Raw genomic sequence first — 17,763 nt, 5'->3', positions numbered from 1 at the left:
GTTGCGCCAGGGGAGGCTGAGGTTGGATATTAGGAAACATTTCTTCCCAGAAGGGGTTGTGAAGCATTGGAACAGGCTGCCCAGGGCAGTGGTGGAGTCACCATTCCTGGAGGGGTTGGACAGTCACAGAGATGACATTCTCAGGGACACGGGGCAGTGCCAGGGGTTAGGTTATGGTTGGACTCGATGATCTTGAGGGTCTCTTCCAACCAACTGATTCTGTGATTCTGTGTCTCGGTTGCTGTAGGTGTGATGACCTGGAATGCATTTACAACCAGCTGACAACGAGGAAGGTCAGGAACATGATGGAGCTGCTGGAGAGAGTTGAGAGCAGCTACATCCCAGCCTTCAAAACCATGCTAATGGATGTTGAGGCAGGTGAGATGCTGGGGCAACTTTACCACAGTGCTGGCTTCTGGCCTTTCTTCATGGCCTGGTGTGACTGATTTCAAGCCAAATCTTTCTAGTTTGTGAATTGAGACTGGGCTGCTTGTGCTTGAGTCTAGGCTTTTGTTTCCAGGCTGGGACAAGCTCCATCGCTGGTCTGTTGAGCCAGACTCTTGCCAAAGTTCAGGGTGAATGGGTTTGGGAATTTATTCTGCTGTAATAAAGTGTTTGCATTACTCTAACAGGACTCACCTCAACTTCCACCAGCTCCTCTGGTGTTATTATGCAGGAATGGGAGTTCAGACTAAGAGGACAGATCTTGTACCTAAGACTGCTTTGTTAGAGCGCTGCTTCTCAGGCTTTGGCCACTGCAGCCCGAATTTCCTTGCTTTGCTTTGCTTAGGGGAGTTGAGCGCAGCCCAAGGAAATACTGCAAATCCCTGTCTGTAGTGAAAAACAGTGTAGTCCTGCTGGTCTGTCCCTGCAGACCAACACAGCTGGACATCCATGTCCAACCCAGCTGCTCTCTGGCACAATGAAACCATCTAGACTGTGTTAGCTGTGCACGTGCTGGCAGAAAACACTGTTCTTCACCACTTCACGTGCAAACATTGAATCTCTTAAGGATCTGTGTCACACTCTGCATTGTGCAGTTTAAATGGGCTGGAGAAACACCCCTTATATAAGGAGCCAAGGGTTCATTGTTAAACTAATTAATACTTTAAGGGTTTAATCAAAATACAACAAATATTTGGTTTTAATCCGGCTACAGCGATACTAACCCTAATTGGATAATTTGGACTATAATTGTTAATTTCCATTACAGCGCAGTTCAGATTTGTGTGCACCTGCTTTTAAGTCTCTGCCCCTTTCCCTGGCATTGTACTGGTGTGGCTGCTGTTGGTGGATTTGCTGGGAGGGTGATGCTGATAGTGGGAGTCTCTTCTTCCTTGGTCTTGGGCCTTAGGGGTTATTTTTGCATGCATTCAAGCACTTCTGTCACTTCTTGTTGGTCCACAGGTTTAATTGCACAACGATCTGGTTTTATTAATGCTTGCGCTCTGGGGTAATTCTTCAGGGTAAAACCACAGAGCTGTACAGAGCTAAGCTAAAGCTTTCGACGAGTCAGACATCAGTTGCTTTACTGTTGACAGGTTTTCTATTACAGTCAGGACTAGTGGGGCCGTCGTCATCTGCCCACTGGACAAGGAGTTGCTTGAGCCAAAACTGAGCTAAAAAGGGCTCAGGCCAAGGCTGTACAGCCTGTCGTGCTGTACAGCAAGGCCATGGCTCACAGCCATGGCAGCACTGTATTTTTGGTGCTGTTGGGCAAATTCCGTGTGACTTTTTAGCAGTTGTGGACTCAGGCTCTCCACGAAGCCCTGTCCCAGCTCCCTGTCCCCTGCCATCACATCAGCTTATTTCTGTTCTGGTTACTGCCGCAGGTGAGTGATGTTCACGAGTGAGTGACCTGCAGCACACAGGTGGCTGAGGGTGCTCAGTGCTTGTCAGGACAGTTTCTTTTCCCAGGCACTTTTCCATGTGGTGGGGCCAGCACCTAGCTGGGAACCCAGCACACCGCAGCTGGGTGGTTCTTACCGCTTCTCACGTCTCTCAACACAGCTTTGACTGAAGCTCAGGACGTTCACCTGCACCTGACACCCCTCAAGCGCCGCTTGGAAGACGTAGAGAGGGTTGAGTTCAGCGAGGTGAAGCCTTTCCTGCTCCCCCTGCTCCACGTGGTGTGTTTGATCTGGGTCACCTCCAAGCACTACAACATGCCCGTGCGGATAGTGGTGCTGCTCCAGGAGATCTGCAACCTTCTCATTGAGCAGGTCTGTGGCTGTGATGCCTGTGTTTGCAGTCCCCTGTGTCCCCTCTCCCCTTCTTCCTATTGTCCTTCCCTGGAAAAGTGATTCTTTAGGCAACATTTAACTTAATAAACAGGTTCAAATGTGTTCAACACAAGAAGTCCTTGTTTTCCATGATGGCAGAAGTGACCTCTCAGGTGTGATTTTGCTCTTCCAGGCCCTGGTGTACCTGTCTCCAGAAGACCTTCTGAAAGGGGACATGGAGGAGAGCCTGGGCAAGGTGCGAATGGTGCTCGGTATCCTGAACATGTTCAAAGAGGCATTTGAGGAGAGAAGGGAAAAACTGCACATGTATTATGAACCAGGCCAAGAAGTGAGGGAGTGGGACGTCAGCTCCACGATGGTGTTTGCGAGGCTGGACACCTTCCTGAAGAGACTGGAGATGGTGGAGGTGAGACTCTGGTCTTGAAAAACATTGCAAACCGTCAGGAGAACTCTGTAGCCAGGAGATCACTTGCTGGCATCTTTCCTTTCTATAGCTTCACCTGATACCAGGGAATGGGGCCACTCTTTTGCTGTTAGGTCTCCTGTTACAGCGAGTCTAAGACTGTGTTTTACTATGTCCTGCTCAGTGCATATGTAAGCTGGTCAGGTTGATAGGTGTGTTTTTTGCTCTCAGGAGTCCCGTTGGACTCCTTGCTCCTGTTGGGGCAAGAAAAGGAGGATTACTGGAGGTGTGGTTTGCACAGCTGTAAATAAAGCAATGTAATCTCCCAGGTCTCCTGGTGCCATCAGAGACAGATTTAGGTTATGGTTGGACTCAATGATCTTAAGGGTCTCTTCCAACTGAAATGGTTCTATGATTCTATGACACCCTAGAGCTGGGTCCTGCCTGTCTTGGAGAGGCCAGATGGCAGGATCCCCTTGGCTGTGCCACGTGGGCCTGGGGAGGAGCAGGGACACGTTCCTCACCAGGTTGTCCCTTCGCATCCTCATAGTCCATCAAACTGGGGTGCTGTGGCTCAGGGGTGTCCCTGTTTGCCAGATCTGTCACCTGAGGCAGGGACATTGGGGTGTCATCCCTGAGCTCCCAGTGTGGCCAAGGGCTCCTTGAGCCACAGGAGATGTTCTGCAGAGAGCAGGTCTGAGTGTGAATGTGGGAGCTCCCTATGCTCTCCTTACCACATGGCTGTGTCTGGAGACCACAGACATACAGACACCATATGTACCTGTTATACAGACACTGTATATACCTCTTATACAGATACTGTATGTACCTCTTGTACAGACCTTGCATGTACCTGTTATCTCTCACGTGGCTAACCACACACATTCATCTGCTCTCCACACACATCCCAAATGAATTTCTTTGTTGATTGTTGCTGCGTTCTCAGTGTGTAGGGTTGGATGGCCAGTGTACAGGTTGCTGGTGTTTGCAGTTTTACTGCTTTAAATGTGCCATATACTTTTATGTGTTCCTTAATTAACTATGTTGAAAACTGTCATGACTGGTGCCTATTTTAAAAGTATTCATAATGATGGTTTCCAGTAGGGTTTGATGTGAAATAAACCAAATTATGCTGGTCAGTGTAGAGAGGAATATAAATAGACACAGGAATAACTGCAGGTTATCATGAGGACAGTGTTGGTGACAGGTTTACTGGGACCCTGTAAAGGCTCTGGGGCACTGACTGCTGGGATTCCATGGATGCCATGGGCACACTGTGGATATGGGCTGCAGACAAAAGCCAGTGGGGAGGTTTTGAGCTGGGGCACTGTGCGTTTTGACCAGTGTCTGTTTCCTCCTTCCGTGGCTGTCCCACACTCCAGGGACAGTAGAAGCTGCAGTATCTGGAGTCAGAGGGAGAGCCTGCGGAGTGAGCTGTAAAACAATAATTAAAAGCATAGTGCACACCAGCCTGTTAATGAGGAAAACTGCTGCATCTCTCTCCGTCTCAATTTCCCCTCATCACTTCATTTCAAGCAACCTTGCAAGACAAAGCAAGGGACAACTGGTATTTCCACATCATTTTTTTGCCTTACTAGGTATTTGTTCAAGCGGATGTGCTGGTGTGTCGAAGTGAATATGAATGCATATGTGCATTTGTTTTCGAATTTTCATAAAAGCTGCAGTTACACTGGTGCATGGGTAGCCCATGAGCACGTGAAGAGGGAAGGATCCCTTTCCTTTGGTTCGTTGCACTGTTTCATATTACGTGTCTGTGGTAAAACCTGCTGCCCTGCTCGGGTGGCCCCAGGACAAGTGCAAGCAGAGAGTGGCCACCAGTACATTCCTGTGCACATTTCTCCTGGTCCTCTGAGACAATGGATGTTCAACCAGCCCTTACTTGGCCCTACCTAGGGAGACAGATGAGGTGGGATGGCAGCAGAGCTGCCCAGTGCTGCCACCACCACTGGGGGAGCGGGACATTTTCCCAAGAGGTGACACTGCCAGGCTGCAGAGGATGGGAAGGGAAGGGAAGGACCCGTGTGCCACCTCAGCAGAGAGGGCCAGCGGGGCAGGTGCTGCAACACCCACTTGGACACGTGGAGGTTTGACTGCGCAGGAGCTTTGGACAGTTTGGGTACCTGTAAATATTAGAAATCTGTCCTTGGTTAATACCTATAAAATTGGGATTCTTAGCTATGCTGGATGACATATAAGAGTCTCATATCCTGCTTTGGATCTGTCCTTTAAATACACTTAAAAGCGATTTTACAGTTGTCATGGTATTTCTAGTGGCTGCAGCAGGTCTCACTGGGCAGGGACGTGTTATGAGCAGCCACTGATGCTCAGGACAGGCAGATCAGGCTCCCCCCTTCCCATCCCTGCCACCCAGCCTGAGCACCAGCGCTGTGCTTGGGAAGGTCCCTCAGCAAGTGCAACTCTGTCGTGACAACTGTTGTCATCTTCTTTTGTCAACATCATGACCTGTGTCTCCCTCCGTTGACTTTGAAGGATCTCCTGGCAACTTCCTTGGACTTGATGAAGCTGGAGAAAATTGAATTCAGTGGGATTAAAGGGAAGACCCTGGGCCAGCAGGTCCTGGACATGTATGAGGAATTCCAGGAGGCATACAAGGTGTTTTCAGAGCGAACCTATGACTGTCTTGACCTGACCAACACGGTAGGTGGGACCAGTTTGCGGGAACATCAGGAACATGTGCATGTTTCCAAAGCAGCAGTTTCCTGCTATCTTCTTCCCAGCTCTTTCCTCCTTTCATTATGATCTGATCTGGTACTGGAGGGAACAGGGAGCCGCTGGCCTTTCCTGCAGAGATTTGGGACTTCTTGCACGTCTATATCTAACATATCTTGCTAGATCAGCACCTTAGATCAGTGCAGCTGGGAAACTGGGATTTCCATGAGTTATGCACAAGCTTTTGCTGTACATGGTGCTTGCTGAGGTATAAGAGCTATACCAACACCCACATCTCTTTGCTTTCCTGCTCTTGGTATTTACCATGTTTCCCCAAAAATAAGACCTACCCCAAAAACAAGCTATAGCATGATTTTTCAGGATGCTTGAAATATGAACCCTATTCAAAAAATTAGCCCTAGTTACAGTTCATAAAAAAGTCAATTTAAATAGGGTCCAGGCAGCTATACATGTAAAAAAGTAAGCATCTTTTGCAGCAAAAATTAATATAAGACTCTGTCTTAGTTTTGGAAAAACAAGGTAGTTTGCCTGATGAGGGCCAACTCAGATCATCTCTGGGATGTGTTCGCTCCTGCCTAGATGAACACATGGCATCTGGGGCTCTCAGAATTCAAGGATGCTCTATTTTATTATCAGTAGTGCTTTAATTAAAGGAATATTCCCAGCCCTCTGGGACCTGCCTGGTGTGGGGATGGGTGGCTCGTGCTTTGCTTCCTGCAGCTCCCAGTACATCTCTGCAGGGGGTGGCACGTCCCCAGTGTTTCTTGCTGGAAAGCTGCTTGCTCCATAGCACCCCTCCTTCAGCAGGGCAGGCACAGAGGAGAGGTGACAGTGGCTCTGCAGGAGGTGGCTTGGGTTTGGTGACCCCATGGCCATTTGTGTGACTCTGAGTCATGTTTGTTCTTTCAGTGCTCTAGTTTTGCACCCTCTGCCACTGCTGGAGCCGTTTTTTTTAGCTAAAACATGGCATCTGGATCTGCTGGAGCTCAGCAGTAGCAATAGTAAAAGCTATTTCCTTGCACTTTGTCCTTTGGAAAAGAGACACATGACCTCATTTTTAGTGGTTTTGTCCAAGCTAGAACAGAAGGACTGTCACGGACTGTCAAGTTCAGTCTTTGATTTGGACTCTTTTACGTGTAGGAAAACAAATATAGATGTTACTCTTGAAGTTCAAAGGATTTATTACAATTGAAGCAAGAAAAGCAGTGCAAGAAGATGATGGAAATTACAGAAACCCAGTACTGTTGAGTTTGAAAAGGACCTCTGGAGATCACCCAGTCCACCTTCCCTGCTCAAAGCAGGCTCAGCTAGAGCAGGACTGTGACTGGTCAGGTGAAATATCTCCAAGATTACCTATGTCCAAGTGTGGAGACTCCACAGCCTCTCTGGGCAACCTGTGCGAGTGTTTTGAAACTGCCTCACTCACAACCAGCTCACCATGGAACCACAGGCTTGTTTTGACTTGAAAGTAGGTTGGATTTGGGACTCAGCAGGTGCATCCGTGGGTTTTCTGGATGATGGTGTGGTCTTCAGGCCAAGTGGTGGGGGAGAGGGTGTGGAAATAGTCCATCTTGCCTGTAGGCTGAAGATAGTGCCATGTGGGCTGTGGAAAGGCCTCAGGACCAAAGGGTCCCTCCCAGAGAAAGGGCCAACATCTCAGCCATGGGACAGCACAGAAATGTTCTCAAGCTTCGTGAGGACTTTGCCACGTTGCGATGGCTGAAGATTGGCCAGAGGAGTGGCTTAGTTCACGGTGAATAAGAGAGGGCGTCTCTGGATCGAGGAGTTACAGGTACCTTCCTAGTGCCATCTTGCAGCCTCACAGCTTGTGTTTTGCCTTTGTGCAGGACTTTGAGCAGGATGCCTTTGGTTTCCAGCAGAAAGTAGAAGACATGGACCGTCGGCTGGGCACCATTTTCATCCAGGCTTTTGATGACGCCTCCAACTTGGACCACGCCTTCAAGGTTTGTTTATCGCTCCCTTGCTCTTCCCTAAAAGGGAAATCAGGGCACCCGGCTCGGTGAGAATCACGCTGAGGAGACCAGGCAGTGCTGGAGCCACAGGCACATGGGGCTGGTGTTTGCTGGTGGGACAGTGGGACTTGTAGCTTTTGGGCTGCTCTTGGTTTGGGATGCTCAGGCTGGTGGGTCCCTCACAAAGCTTTTGGATGCCAGGAGATATATTTGTGTCTCTCTCTGCAAGGTGGGGGAAATCATGCTTTTTCTAGGATTTCCTGGTGAGAATTGATATTGTTAGTATCAATTTGTTAATATTATTAATACATGGATCTGTTTCAGTTTTGGAAACAGGTTTTCTAGAAACAAAGCTGGTTTATTTATCAATTAATCTATCTTGCAGAAATAATAAATGGTATTTTTTTAAAAAAATCAATATAAGCATTTGTAGAAAAGACTTTAGCAAGTGACAGTGTTTATCTTTGTAAGTTTTTTGAAAAAAATAGAAAATCTTGAAGCATTTGAAGAACAACAGTTGGAATGTGGTCCAACCCCAGAGAAAGTCTGAGAGGCCCCGTAACAAAGGGAGCAAATTTCCTTTTTCCAAAGTGCCCATCGGTGCGGACAGTATTGAAGCACCTGGGCTGGGGAGGAAGGTCCCAGCTGATCTCTCTGCAGGAGTCGGGGTTGTAAATTTTTCCCCTCTTCTTTTCCTGCGTGTTCACCCCAACAGCTGCTGGACATGTTCGGGAGCCTTTTGGAGCGACCGGTAGTCGCTGCAGATGCTGCTGGCAAATACTCCGTCCTCATCAGCATGTTCAGCAGGGCCCTGGACCACGCCAGGCTGATCTACTCCCGGCACATCCAGGCAGAGCTGAAGCTCGGTAGGTAGAACGTGCTGAGTAAAATGGGTTTTGCAGGGAGTTTGATTGAGATTAATTTGGGGGGGAAATGATTTATTTTTCTAAGGAACCCAAAACTTTACAAATTGCAGATGTTTTCAGCCTCTGTAGCTCCTAGTGGCAATGGAAATGCCTGGGAAAGCTCTGTTCTTAGTATTAAAGCAAATAATTGGTTAGGAGTAAAAATACCCTTTTTCAAATGTGTATGCATGATATGTGACTGGGAATGGAGACACATGCTGAGCTTTTCTCCCAGCGAGGCTGTGACAGGAGGTTTCTCTCCACATTTGTGTGCTGCCTCCAACACCCCATGGGACCTGCAAACCCACTCATGTGCTCCTCAGAACGAATTTATTTTGTTTCCCTTACAATGCTTAAAATGCAAAGTATGCGAGTGGGACTTTGTAACCAAGGGTTTAATCAGCCTTTTCCAAGTTTATTATTCCCCGTGACTGTTGGCACAGGGGGGAATGGGTGGATTTCTATCAGATTATGAGGATTCAAGTGTGTCATTTTGAACAATAACCTATTTACTTGCCTCAGAAAGATCATACTGGAACGAGACAAGTCCTGGACTGGAGAGAATCATGGAGAGAATCATTTGCTGTGAATTTGTGGTTATTGTTCTGTGGCTGTTAGATAAGACGGACAGAAGTAACTCCTGGTCAGAAATCCCTATGTCAGTGTTTGTGAGGGGCGGGGAATGTGTCCCAGGCAAGGGACACCTCACATCAGCTCAGGTTTGGACATAGTCTGGGCTTCTCGTTCGATCTCAGCTCCTTATTCAAGATCCAGAGGCACTTGCCTTGGTCACAGACCTACATCAGTGTGGCAGATGTTGGATTTAAGGAAGGAAGCTGGGAAATCAGAGCAGTTTTCTGCAAATGAGGTTCTGTTGTTGCATCTTTGGGGTTACAAGTGCAGCGTTCAGTCAAACGCTGTTCCAATGTGCCCTCCCCAGGATCCCCCCCTGTGCACAAGAACATGCCGCCGGTGGCTGGAGCGCTGCGCTGGGCGCAGGAGCTGCGAGCGCGAATCCAGGTGCCGTTTGATCACTTCAGGCACATCCCACATCTGTGCGTGTCTGTTCCAGCTAAGTTGCTTTATGACCACCTTGCTATCTTCTCTGTAATCAATCTGATTTTCTTTCTGTGGTGAACATTATCCCATGGTTATAGCTGAAATAATTCTTAGTCAAAGAGGTGTGAAGTGGTTGCACTGGTGCTTTTCAGCTTCCTTGTGATCATTATTTTTTTTAAGAAACTCATTAACTGGATTTGTTTTGAAGCGATTAAGAGGCACAGTGGGCTATTCAGCTTTCAGACATAGTTCCCGGGTTGCAATTGAAAGAGGTATCAGAACCTTTCCTGCTGCAATCCCACTCAGCATGTTCTCCAGGACCTCCTCAGCTGCAAGTCCTGGTTCTGGCATCATCCAAACTGTGAATAGCAGAGAAGTGCTGGGCTGGACTCAGCTGAGATGGATCGATGGAGCTGGGTTTGCATGTTGGGGAGCAGACGAGCATTTTGTTGGGCAGAAGAAAACTTTCTCAGCGTTAAACAAAGGAGCCATCTCCCAAGATCAAGGAAAGAAACCAATGCTGGTATATTTATCACCCAAATGCTTGTTATAACGGATGGTGTCAGGGAAGTATGGCCTCATACTCACAGCTGGCACCACATGAGACAACATTTAAGAGCTCTGTAAGCAAGGCAGTGTTGGACTTATGACAACTGAGGGTGTTCTAGGGACTGCACCTGGTAGCTCACAGGAATGGCTTCACGTGTGCTGGTCAGGATTCTGTGTAAATGGATCCACTTTTTTAATGTACTTGACCAAAATAACTTGACCGTCACTGTACCATGTTTGTAACCTTCTCTCACTGTATCTTGCCATTAAGTGTCTTTAAGTGCACAGTTATTCTGCAGCAGCAAAGACATTGGTGCAATGAAACAAACTCTTGGGCTGTTCCCAGCACAGAGCCCAAGTTATCATGTCTGATTTGAACCTAAATGGCAAATTTTTGTCCACCATGAAGGACCCAGATCTGCATTTCACACTGATTTTCTGTCCTCTGTTTAGAGTAGTTAATAACATGCTCTGCAACGGTGGTGACATGATGCTGTTGAAAGGGAAAAAGGATTAAAAAGGAGAAACAAAAGTGGTTTTGCTGGGATTTACTTGGATTTGCTCAGAGGACTTGTTTACTTCCAGCAGGTTTCTCAGCACTTGCCCAGCGGTGACTGCTCAGGCGCTCCTTTTTTCCAGCTTTTGGTTAAGTTAATTCAAGTTTTGTCAATATGTCCTCCAAAATCAACAACCATCTTGAGGAAAACTTGGATATTGTAGATGAAACAGTGGGGAAAAGACAGCATGATAAGAATTCCTCTGGCCTGCTGTTCCCTGGGCTGTACAGCCCTGGCAGCGTGGCCAGGGCTCTGCCTCCCGCACTCTGGGACACCTTTGCTCTTCGGTTTGAGGGGCATGAATTGGGCACCGCCAAGAGCTTCATCTGCCGGGAGCCACACTCTGCTTCTTTCTGTGCCTCTTTGACCTCAGAAAGTGGTGGCTGGTGAGCAGAGGTTGCCCTGCTCTGTGCAAACACCGGAGCATTGAGTATGTTACGGAGACCAGTGTTCCTCCAGCAGCTCTGGGCCCTTGTTCTTCCCCCAGGACGTGGTTCTCATTTGCCAGTTGCCATGCAAACACCCGCAAAAGGGCGCACTGGGGCTTGGAGAGCTTTTGTGCAGTGAAATGGTTTTGGGCGATATGGTGGGGTTGGAATGTAAGATCCCCAGCCAGGCTCTGCCTGCAAGGTGGTGGGTGGTTTTGGGAAGGGGTAAATAGAGACTGCAGCCTCACAGGGCTAAATGTAACGCTGAGCTTGTCTGTTGTGCCACCAGCTGCTTGGACTCTGCTGAAGGAAGAAGGGTGGTAGAGAAGTATGAAGAAATGATCCAGCTGCTCGACAGGTAAGTGGTGGCTCAGGCATGACTGTAACTATATGAAAAAAAGCCAAACCTTATAGAATCATAGAATTGTTTTGGTTGGAAGAGACCCTCATGTCCATCCATTAACACAACCCTGGCACTGCCCCGTGTCCCTGAGAACCTCGTCTCCACGTCTGTCCACCCCTCCAGGGATGATGACTCCACCACTGCCCTCGCAGCCTGTTCCAATGCCCGACAGCCCTTTGGGGAAGAAATGTTTCCTAATATCCAGTCTGAACCTCCCCTGGTGCAACTTGAGGCCATTTCCTTCTCCTTCTCTAAACCACCTTTCAGCACATTTGCAAGCCCAGGGCCTGAGAATGTCTCTTTCTAAGCCAGAAGGAATTTTGTGATGAGAGAGGAGGAGGAATCCTTTGCTACACACCACAGTCTTTCTGTGATATCTTGAAATGAGAAGTTTGCATGGGAGGGACAGGGGCTGTGCAGCCCAGCAGAAATGTTGGAACGAGATTCTTTTGGATGTAGGAGATGCTGTGGTAGAAAACCTGAGCTGACCAGAAGTCTCAATCCACTTGTGCCCATTCACAGTGTACTTACCGTGGCTGTAATGTGTGTATTCCACAAGTGGGAGTGGGATTCGTTGCACCTCACTTAATATCTTAATGTTTGATGCTAAAACTGAACTGATTGCTCTGAGCTTTTGAATGTTTGTCCCCAAATTTGAATCCTCTGCTAAGAATGGTACTTGGGGGATCTTTGTTTTCCTGACTTGATGCTGTCACTGGTTTTCAGGTGTTTGTCTTTGAAGCCAAGATCTTTATGGAGGTGGTGTGGGTGGGTTTTAAATATTCCTTGATGTTCTTCAGCCCTCAGAAGTGGACTTGGCTTTTATTTGGTTCTATGTCTTGGTGTGCGGGCTTGGCAGCTACGTGGTGGATGTTTTAATTTGTTTGTTTGTTTTTCGGCAGGTATCAGGAGAAGCTCTATGCAGACTGGTCCCAGACAGTCTCTGAAAAATCACAGTACAACCTTACTCAACCGCTTATCCGGCGAGATCCAGAAACCAAACTGATCACAGTTACTTTTGATCCCCAGGTAAGAACTAGCTTTCCTGTCTGCTGGAGGGCACGTCTCCAAGCTGTGCCCCACCGTGCATGGCAAGTCTGGTGGGATCGCTACTAGATCTGTTCTGCTGAGGTCCCTGGAGCATCTGTTATGGGTGACATGAATTAACCATCCCCTTTGTGGGCTCTGTCTCCTGGTAAAATATCAGGATTACAGTTTAAGCAGCGCAGATTGTAATTAAAGCCAGAAAGTCTGTGAGTAGCCAGATGTTAACTGGTGTCAACATCTCCAGAGCAGGTTGGTTTGACGCTGGTGTGGGGAGCGTAGGAGCATCATCCTACAGACGTGGGTTCGTGTTATGTTTACCTGAAATCTGAGCTTCCTGAAAGGGTATAAAAATCCCAGGAAAGGTTTGTTTTGTTACTTCAGTGTTGTGGCTGTTGGATTTCCTTAATTGTGGTGCAGGAGGCTTCCAGTAGGTCTCTGTTCCCTAGGGCTGCCCTCTCCAGCACAGGGAGGCCTGACCATCCCCCTGCCCAAAGCAGAGGCAGGGTCCAAGCCAGCAGAGTGCAGAGGTGGATTCAAAGGTTCTGGGGCCTGATGAGAGCTGGGGCCTCTCAAATGTGAAATGCCATTTGCTGCGGAGGTGCTGAATCTCAGGGGCCTGGGAAAACATCAAACACTTCCCCCTTTCCCTGGGACTTGCTGCTGTTAGAGAAAAGTGTTGAGGTTCCAGAGCTCATTCCAGCTTGGCTCTCAGACAAAGGATTTGTCCAGCTCCTTGGAATCTCCTTGCTAAGGTGGGAAGCAAATGGCCCCAGGGGATGTTTTCCACCCTTCACCCTGGTGCCAGGGTTTGGAGCCTGTGACGTGCTGAGCATGTTCTCAGCTCCAGTCTCTGAGTGCTTCTGCGCTGCTCTCAGCTTTCCATACTGAGGACTGCCTCATGTCCTCAGGTGCCTGCTTAGCAGCCCCTTCATGCCCTTCAGAGCAGATAGGAGCACCTCATTTTGCCTAAAGGGAGGATGTATTTGCAACCCTTCAACATTAAAGAATCTTCCAGAGCTCACCTTCCATGGAGGAGAGGGAAAGAGGGTAAGACATCCTTGACACCATGGTGGGGATGTCTCAGACATTCCAGTGCATAAAAGGGAGGGGAGTTTGGTTCTATCTCACTTGGCCTCCTGCTCCCTCAATCCCCTGCTTTTCCCTTCCTCCCATCCCATCCTCTTCCATCCACCTCCTCAAACTGCTCCCTTCACCCTTCTGCGCTCCGTCTTTCTTTCCTCTTCTTGTCATTGTGGACATAGTCACTTTAGTATTGTAGATACTCCTCACCCCTGCCATTGCCCATACAATATACTGAATTTCTGTCACCCAGCCAAAATGTGCAGTTTCAGGAGCATTTTCCCTCTCACAAGCCACTAAACTGAGCAAAGATTTTTTTTTTTTGTCTTAGAAGTGATATATTGCGTTGGAAGACCTTGCTGCTCCGTTTGTTGCAGGGACTCACTTCTACTTGGGTTTATAGTTTAATAACCCACTCAATCCCGTTCCATCACAACTCAAAGATGCTTTTGGTTGTGCCTCCTCCTGCAGGCACAGTATTGCTGAAAGACTGTATTGATGAGGGTAGCTGAGAAGACCAGAGATCATCATGGCTTTTAGAGGCTGCACAGGGTTTGCTGGCTGGGTAGTTAACAGAGCTATATGTCTTTGATTGGGAAGCAAATCAGAGGCAAAGATCAATGGGAGGGAGATGGTCTGGACTAGGAGGTGTCCAGGCCCTTCTCAGAGCGTACTGCTTTGTGAATAAAACAGCAGGAACCCCCTAAGATCCCCAGAATTGACGGGAGGGTGTCTACCAGGTGAATGGGGAGGATTGTCTCACATTCAGCTCTCTGCCTTGTTTCTGCAGCTGGTGTCGGTGCTGAGGGAGCTGAGCTACCTGTCTGGCAGCCGGCTGGGAGCCATCCCACCCACGGCAGCAGAAATCTATTCCTCCAAGGAGTCATACCGGCAGCTGGCGGCCAACTTGGAGCTGATGGTGAACAGATACAACAAGGTCCTGAAGACAGTCCTGGAGGTCGAATACCCTCTCATACAGGAGCAGCTGTGGGATATTAACTTGAAGCTGAAGAAGGCAGAAGAAACACTCAACTGGAAGATGGAGGGTGAGCTAGCTCTGTGTTAGGGCAAAAGAGGCCGTACAGGATTTCACAGAATCCCAGACTGGTGAGGGCTGAAGAGACCTCTGGAGATCTCCCAGTCCAACCCCCCTGCTCACGCAGGGTCCCAGAGCAGATCACACAGGTGGGTCCAGGCGGGTTTCAATGTCTCAGAGAAGGAGACTCCACACCCGCTCTGGGCAGCCTGGGCCAGGCTCTGGCACCTCCCAGCAAACAAGTTTCTGCTCATGTTCAGATGGAGCCTCCTGTGTTTCAGTCTGTGCCCGTTGTCCCTCACCCTGGTGCTGGGCACCACTGAACAGAGTCTGGTCCATCCTCTGACACCCACCCTGAGATATTGATCCCATTGATCAGATCCCTCTCAGCTTCTCTTCTCCAGCTCAACAGCCCCAGCTCTCTCAGCCTTTCCTCAGAAGAAAAATGCTCTAGACCCCTCAGCATCTTGGTAGCCACCGCTGGGCTCTCCCCAGTAATTCCTTGTCCTTCTTAAACTGGGGTGCCCAGAACTGGACACACCACTCAGATGGGGCCTCACGAGTGCAGAGCAGAGGGGGAGGATTCACCTCCCTCGACCTGCTGGCCACACTCCTACTCACGCAGCCCAGGTACCATCAACCTTCTTGGCCACAGGGCACATTGCTCATGGTTAACCTGCTCACTTGGGTCTCATCAGATTCCTCCCATGTCCCCAGCCTCCATCACCTGGTTCCCAGTGACAGTTCACAGCAGGGCAGGGGACTCTCCAGCAGAGCCAGCACTGGGGAGACAAAGGGCAGCCCCCAGCCTGCCTGCTCCTTCCCATCTTACCTTGATCTGCTTGGGCTGGGGACAGGATCCTGATCCCTTCAGCTTCCCTCTGGGCTTTTGGGGAAGAGAGGCTGCCCTGTAAGCAGTGATGCTGAGGAAACGGCAAGATTGGGGTTTGTGAGAGCTGGCAAGGCTGGGGTTGAAGAGTCTGCTCCCTGCCCGTGCCAGCCCAAGTGACCCACTGTGTGGTCATGTCCCTGTGTCCCCAAGGCACTGCTTTCTCCCTGAGTTGTGCAGGGACTGGGACCCCTTGGCCCAGCCATCTGGCTTGGGACAGACTTCTCCCGGTGGGGGCCAGGGCCACCTCGTTATCCTTTCCAGCCAGATGAAATACTGTGGTTAGTGGTGAGGTTTGTGCACCGTGACTTTGGGATGATTTAACCAGTGTTCTTGCTTGATCAGTTTTAACTGCAAAGCAGAATGGAGGAAGACAATTTGTTTCCTCTTGGTGAAAGCAAACTGCTCGCTGTTGGAATATATATTTCTGTCATCAGGCTTGTGGTATGAACAGGAACAAGTGTCCTCCCTTGGGAACTTGCAAAGCAGAATTCCTCATGCTGAAAAACTCTTTCTCCATTGCACAACAAAGATGAAGGGACTTTCCTGCAGATGAAGTTCCCTGAATCTAAATGCAGCCCTCGCTGGTACCTTGGGCTGTCACAGCCTGTGTTTGTGGGGCTGTGGGTCCCTGCTCTAGTGACAGTGGCAGGAACACTCAGCCTGTTGTCCTTGTTCTCTCTCTGGTAGCAGATTAAATCTGGGTACGGGAAAGGGGGAAGTGTCAGACGTCCCCACGGTGCTGGTGCTCCTGGCAGAAAACAGAGGCTGCAGCTGTACCATGGATTGTTGGGGTAGGAGGGAGCTAGAAGTGACTCTTTTGGTTGAGGTGGTAAGTCTCTTGTGTTAATGATGGGTGAGAAATACATGAAACCGTGGGGGAAAAGTCTTATGGAGAGTGCACAAGAGCTTGGCCATGCAGCTCTGAAAAAAAGTAGTCAATCATCTCATTTTTTACCAGGTGTCTGGGATCACATCTCCATGGTGATGGATGATGTCCATGACCTCGAGCAGAGGATACAGAAAGCCAAAAACAATGTTGAGGAGATCCAGACCATCGTGGGATCGTGGGCGTCGCCCGTATTTGTGAGAAGAGATTGTAAAAGAGAATCGCTGCTGAGCCTGGAGGACTGTCAGGACCGCCTGGAACGGCGTTACAGCCTTGTCCGAGAGTCAGGGCAGAGGATTCATCTGCTGGTGAAGGTGAGGGGGGACCTTCTCCAGGGGTTTGTTGACTCTTCATAGGCTCTGGGTGTCTCTCCGCTCTGGTGAAAATGTCCAGAGCTGCTTCACCTTAAAATTAACTCCCTTAACTCATTTGAAAAACTTACCTGTTGTTGATTAAGGAATACTTTGATGGGTGAGCTGGTACAGCTGAGTGTGCGGGGCTGCTGACCAGGCACCGAGTTTGGAGCAGGAGTGGGAGCCGATGCAGCCCAGTCTGGCTCCCAGTCCTGGTTCTTGTGAAGCCACTAGAGGGGAGTCGTGCATCAGGCTTTGGGATCCTGCTCAGAGGAAAAACTCCTCCGAAATATTCACCTTAAAATGGAGAGGCAGCTGGCTGTGGCTGACCTTTCTGCTTTAGGCTTGTTGTTCCTCTGTGGGAGCAGGAGGTGACGCTGTCAGTCCAGGGAGAAGCTGAGTAACAAGAAAAAAGCTGCTGTCTGAACCCTGGGTTTTTTCCAGTGGCTTTGCCAGAGCTGAGAGTCCTCTTTGCAGAGCAGGAGAAAGCCCAAATCTCTGCGCCTCACCTGCCCAGAGGTTTTAGCGTGTCAGGGACAGCACCTTGGCTGGAAGGCAGATGGATTTTAGGTCCAGCCCACTCCTGAGGGTCACCATCTGGCCTTGGACTCTGGAGAGACTGGGCTGACCCTCTCTGGGACACTGAGCCCTTGTTGCTCACCTTACTTCACTGTCTGCACTCAGCCTTGGGCTTCTGACCCACTTCTGTACCCTCTGAACCCACGGCGAGGATTTTACTATGCCCACGTTGTCCTGCTGCTACAGCTGTGACAGGCTCAACCACCTCCAGCTGCACCCAAAAGATGGGAACACTTCCTAAATTGACCGGAGAGAACATGGGGCTGTGGCCAAGGCAGAAGGGCTGGCACCGCTGCTCTGGTGGCTCACAGGGCAGGACCAACTGCAAAGCAGCATGAAGGTCCATCAGGGAGTGCGAAAGGGAGATCGACTGGTGGAGTAACACCCTTACGTGCCGGTCGGAAAGGCCCCAGGGAGGTACCCCCGAAAAGGAGATGGACCTCCTGCCCTCCCGGACAGAGGTGGAGGTCCTGAGACAGCCCCACCCTTGTCGCTGTCGGGCAGAGGTAAATGACCTAAAAAAAGATGAGGGTTGGAAGCTTATTCCAGTTCGGCATCACAGGCAGCCCCCCTCCCTGCCTGATTTGCCTCCCCAGGTGCCTCTCCGTAATAGGTTTGAGGCCCTGGATCTTGAAGAAGAGGTAGGTGAGGAGGTGGT

At 49.4% G+C, this 17,763-nt stretch overlaps 2 protein-coding genes across 8 annotated transcripts in view; one reads left to right on the top strand and one right to left on the bottom strand.

Moving 5' to 3' along the window:
* The window catches only part of LOC139829552 (dynein axonemal heavy chain 9-like), a 212,303-nt gene that overhangs the window by 96,367 nt on the left and 98,173 nt on the right, over nt 1-17,763 (bottom strand). The window lies entirely within an intron of this gene.
* LOC136110857 (dynein axonemal heavy chain 9-like) overlaps nt 1-17,763 on the top strand; it is a 38,783-nt gene that overhangs the window by 14,314 nt on the left and 6,706 nt on the right. For all 5 annotated transcript variants that reach the window (XM_071817620.1, XM_071817619.1, XM_065854549.2 and 2 more), the window contains 11 exons: nt 248-378; nt 2,011-2,222; nt 2,416-2,649; nt 5,158-5,325; nt 7,206-7,322; nt 8,047-8,197; nt 9,177-9,291; nt 11,119-11,187; nt 12,135-12,261; nt 14,150-14,405; nt 16,246-16,487. In XM_071817620.1, the coding sequence (XP_071673721.1) occupies nt 248-378; nt 2,011-2,222; nt 2,416-2,649; nt 5,158-5,325; nt 7,206-7,322; nt 8,047-8,197; nt 9,177-9,291; nt 11,119-11,187; nt 12,135-12,261; nt 14,150-14,405; nt 16,246-16,487 (1,822 nt within the window). The remainder of the gene's footprint in view (nt 1-247; nt 379-2,010; nt 2,223-2,415; nt 2,650-5,157; nt 5,326-7,205; nt 7,323-8,046; nt 8,198-9,176; nt 9,292-11,118; nt 11,188-12,134; nt 12,262-14,149; nt 14,406-16,245; nt 16,488-17,763) is intronic.

The sequence above is a fragment of the Patagioenas fasciata genome, chromosome 21 (genome assembly GCF_037038585.1).
Source record: "Patagioenas fasciata isolate bPatFas1 chromosome 21, bPatFas1.hap1, whole genome shotgun sequence".
In the NCBI taxonomy this organism is placed as follows: Eukaryota; Metazoa; Chordata; class Aves; order Columbiformes; family Columbidae; genus Patagioenas; species Patagioenas fasciata.
The sequence above is the reverse complement of the archived record's forward strand: the minus strand, read 5'-3'. Positions and strand labels throughout refer to the sequence as shown.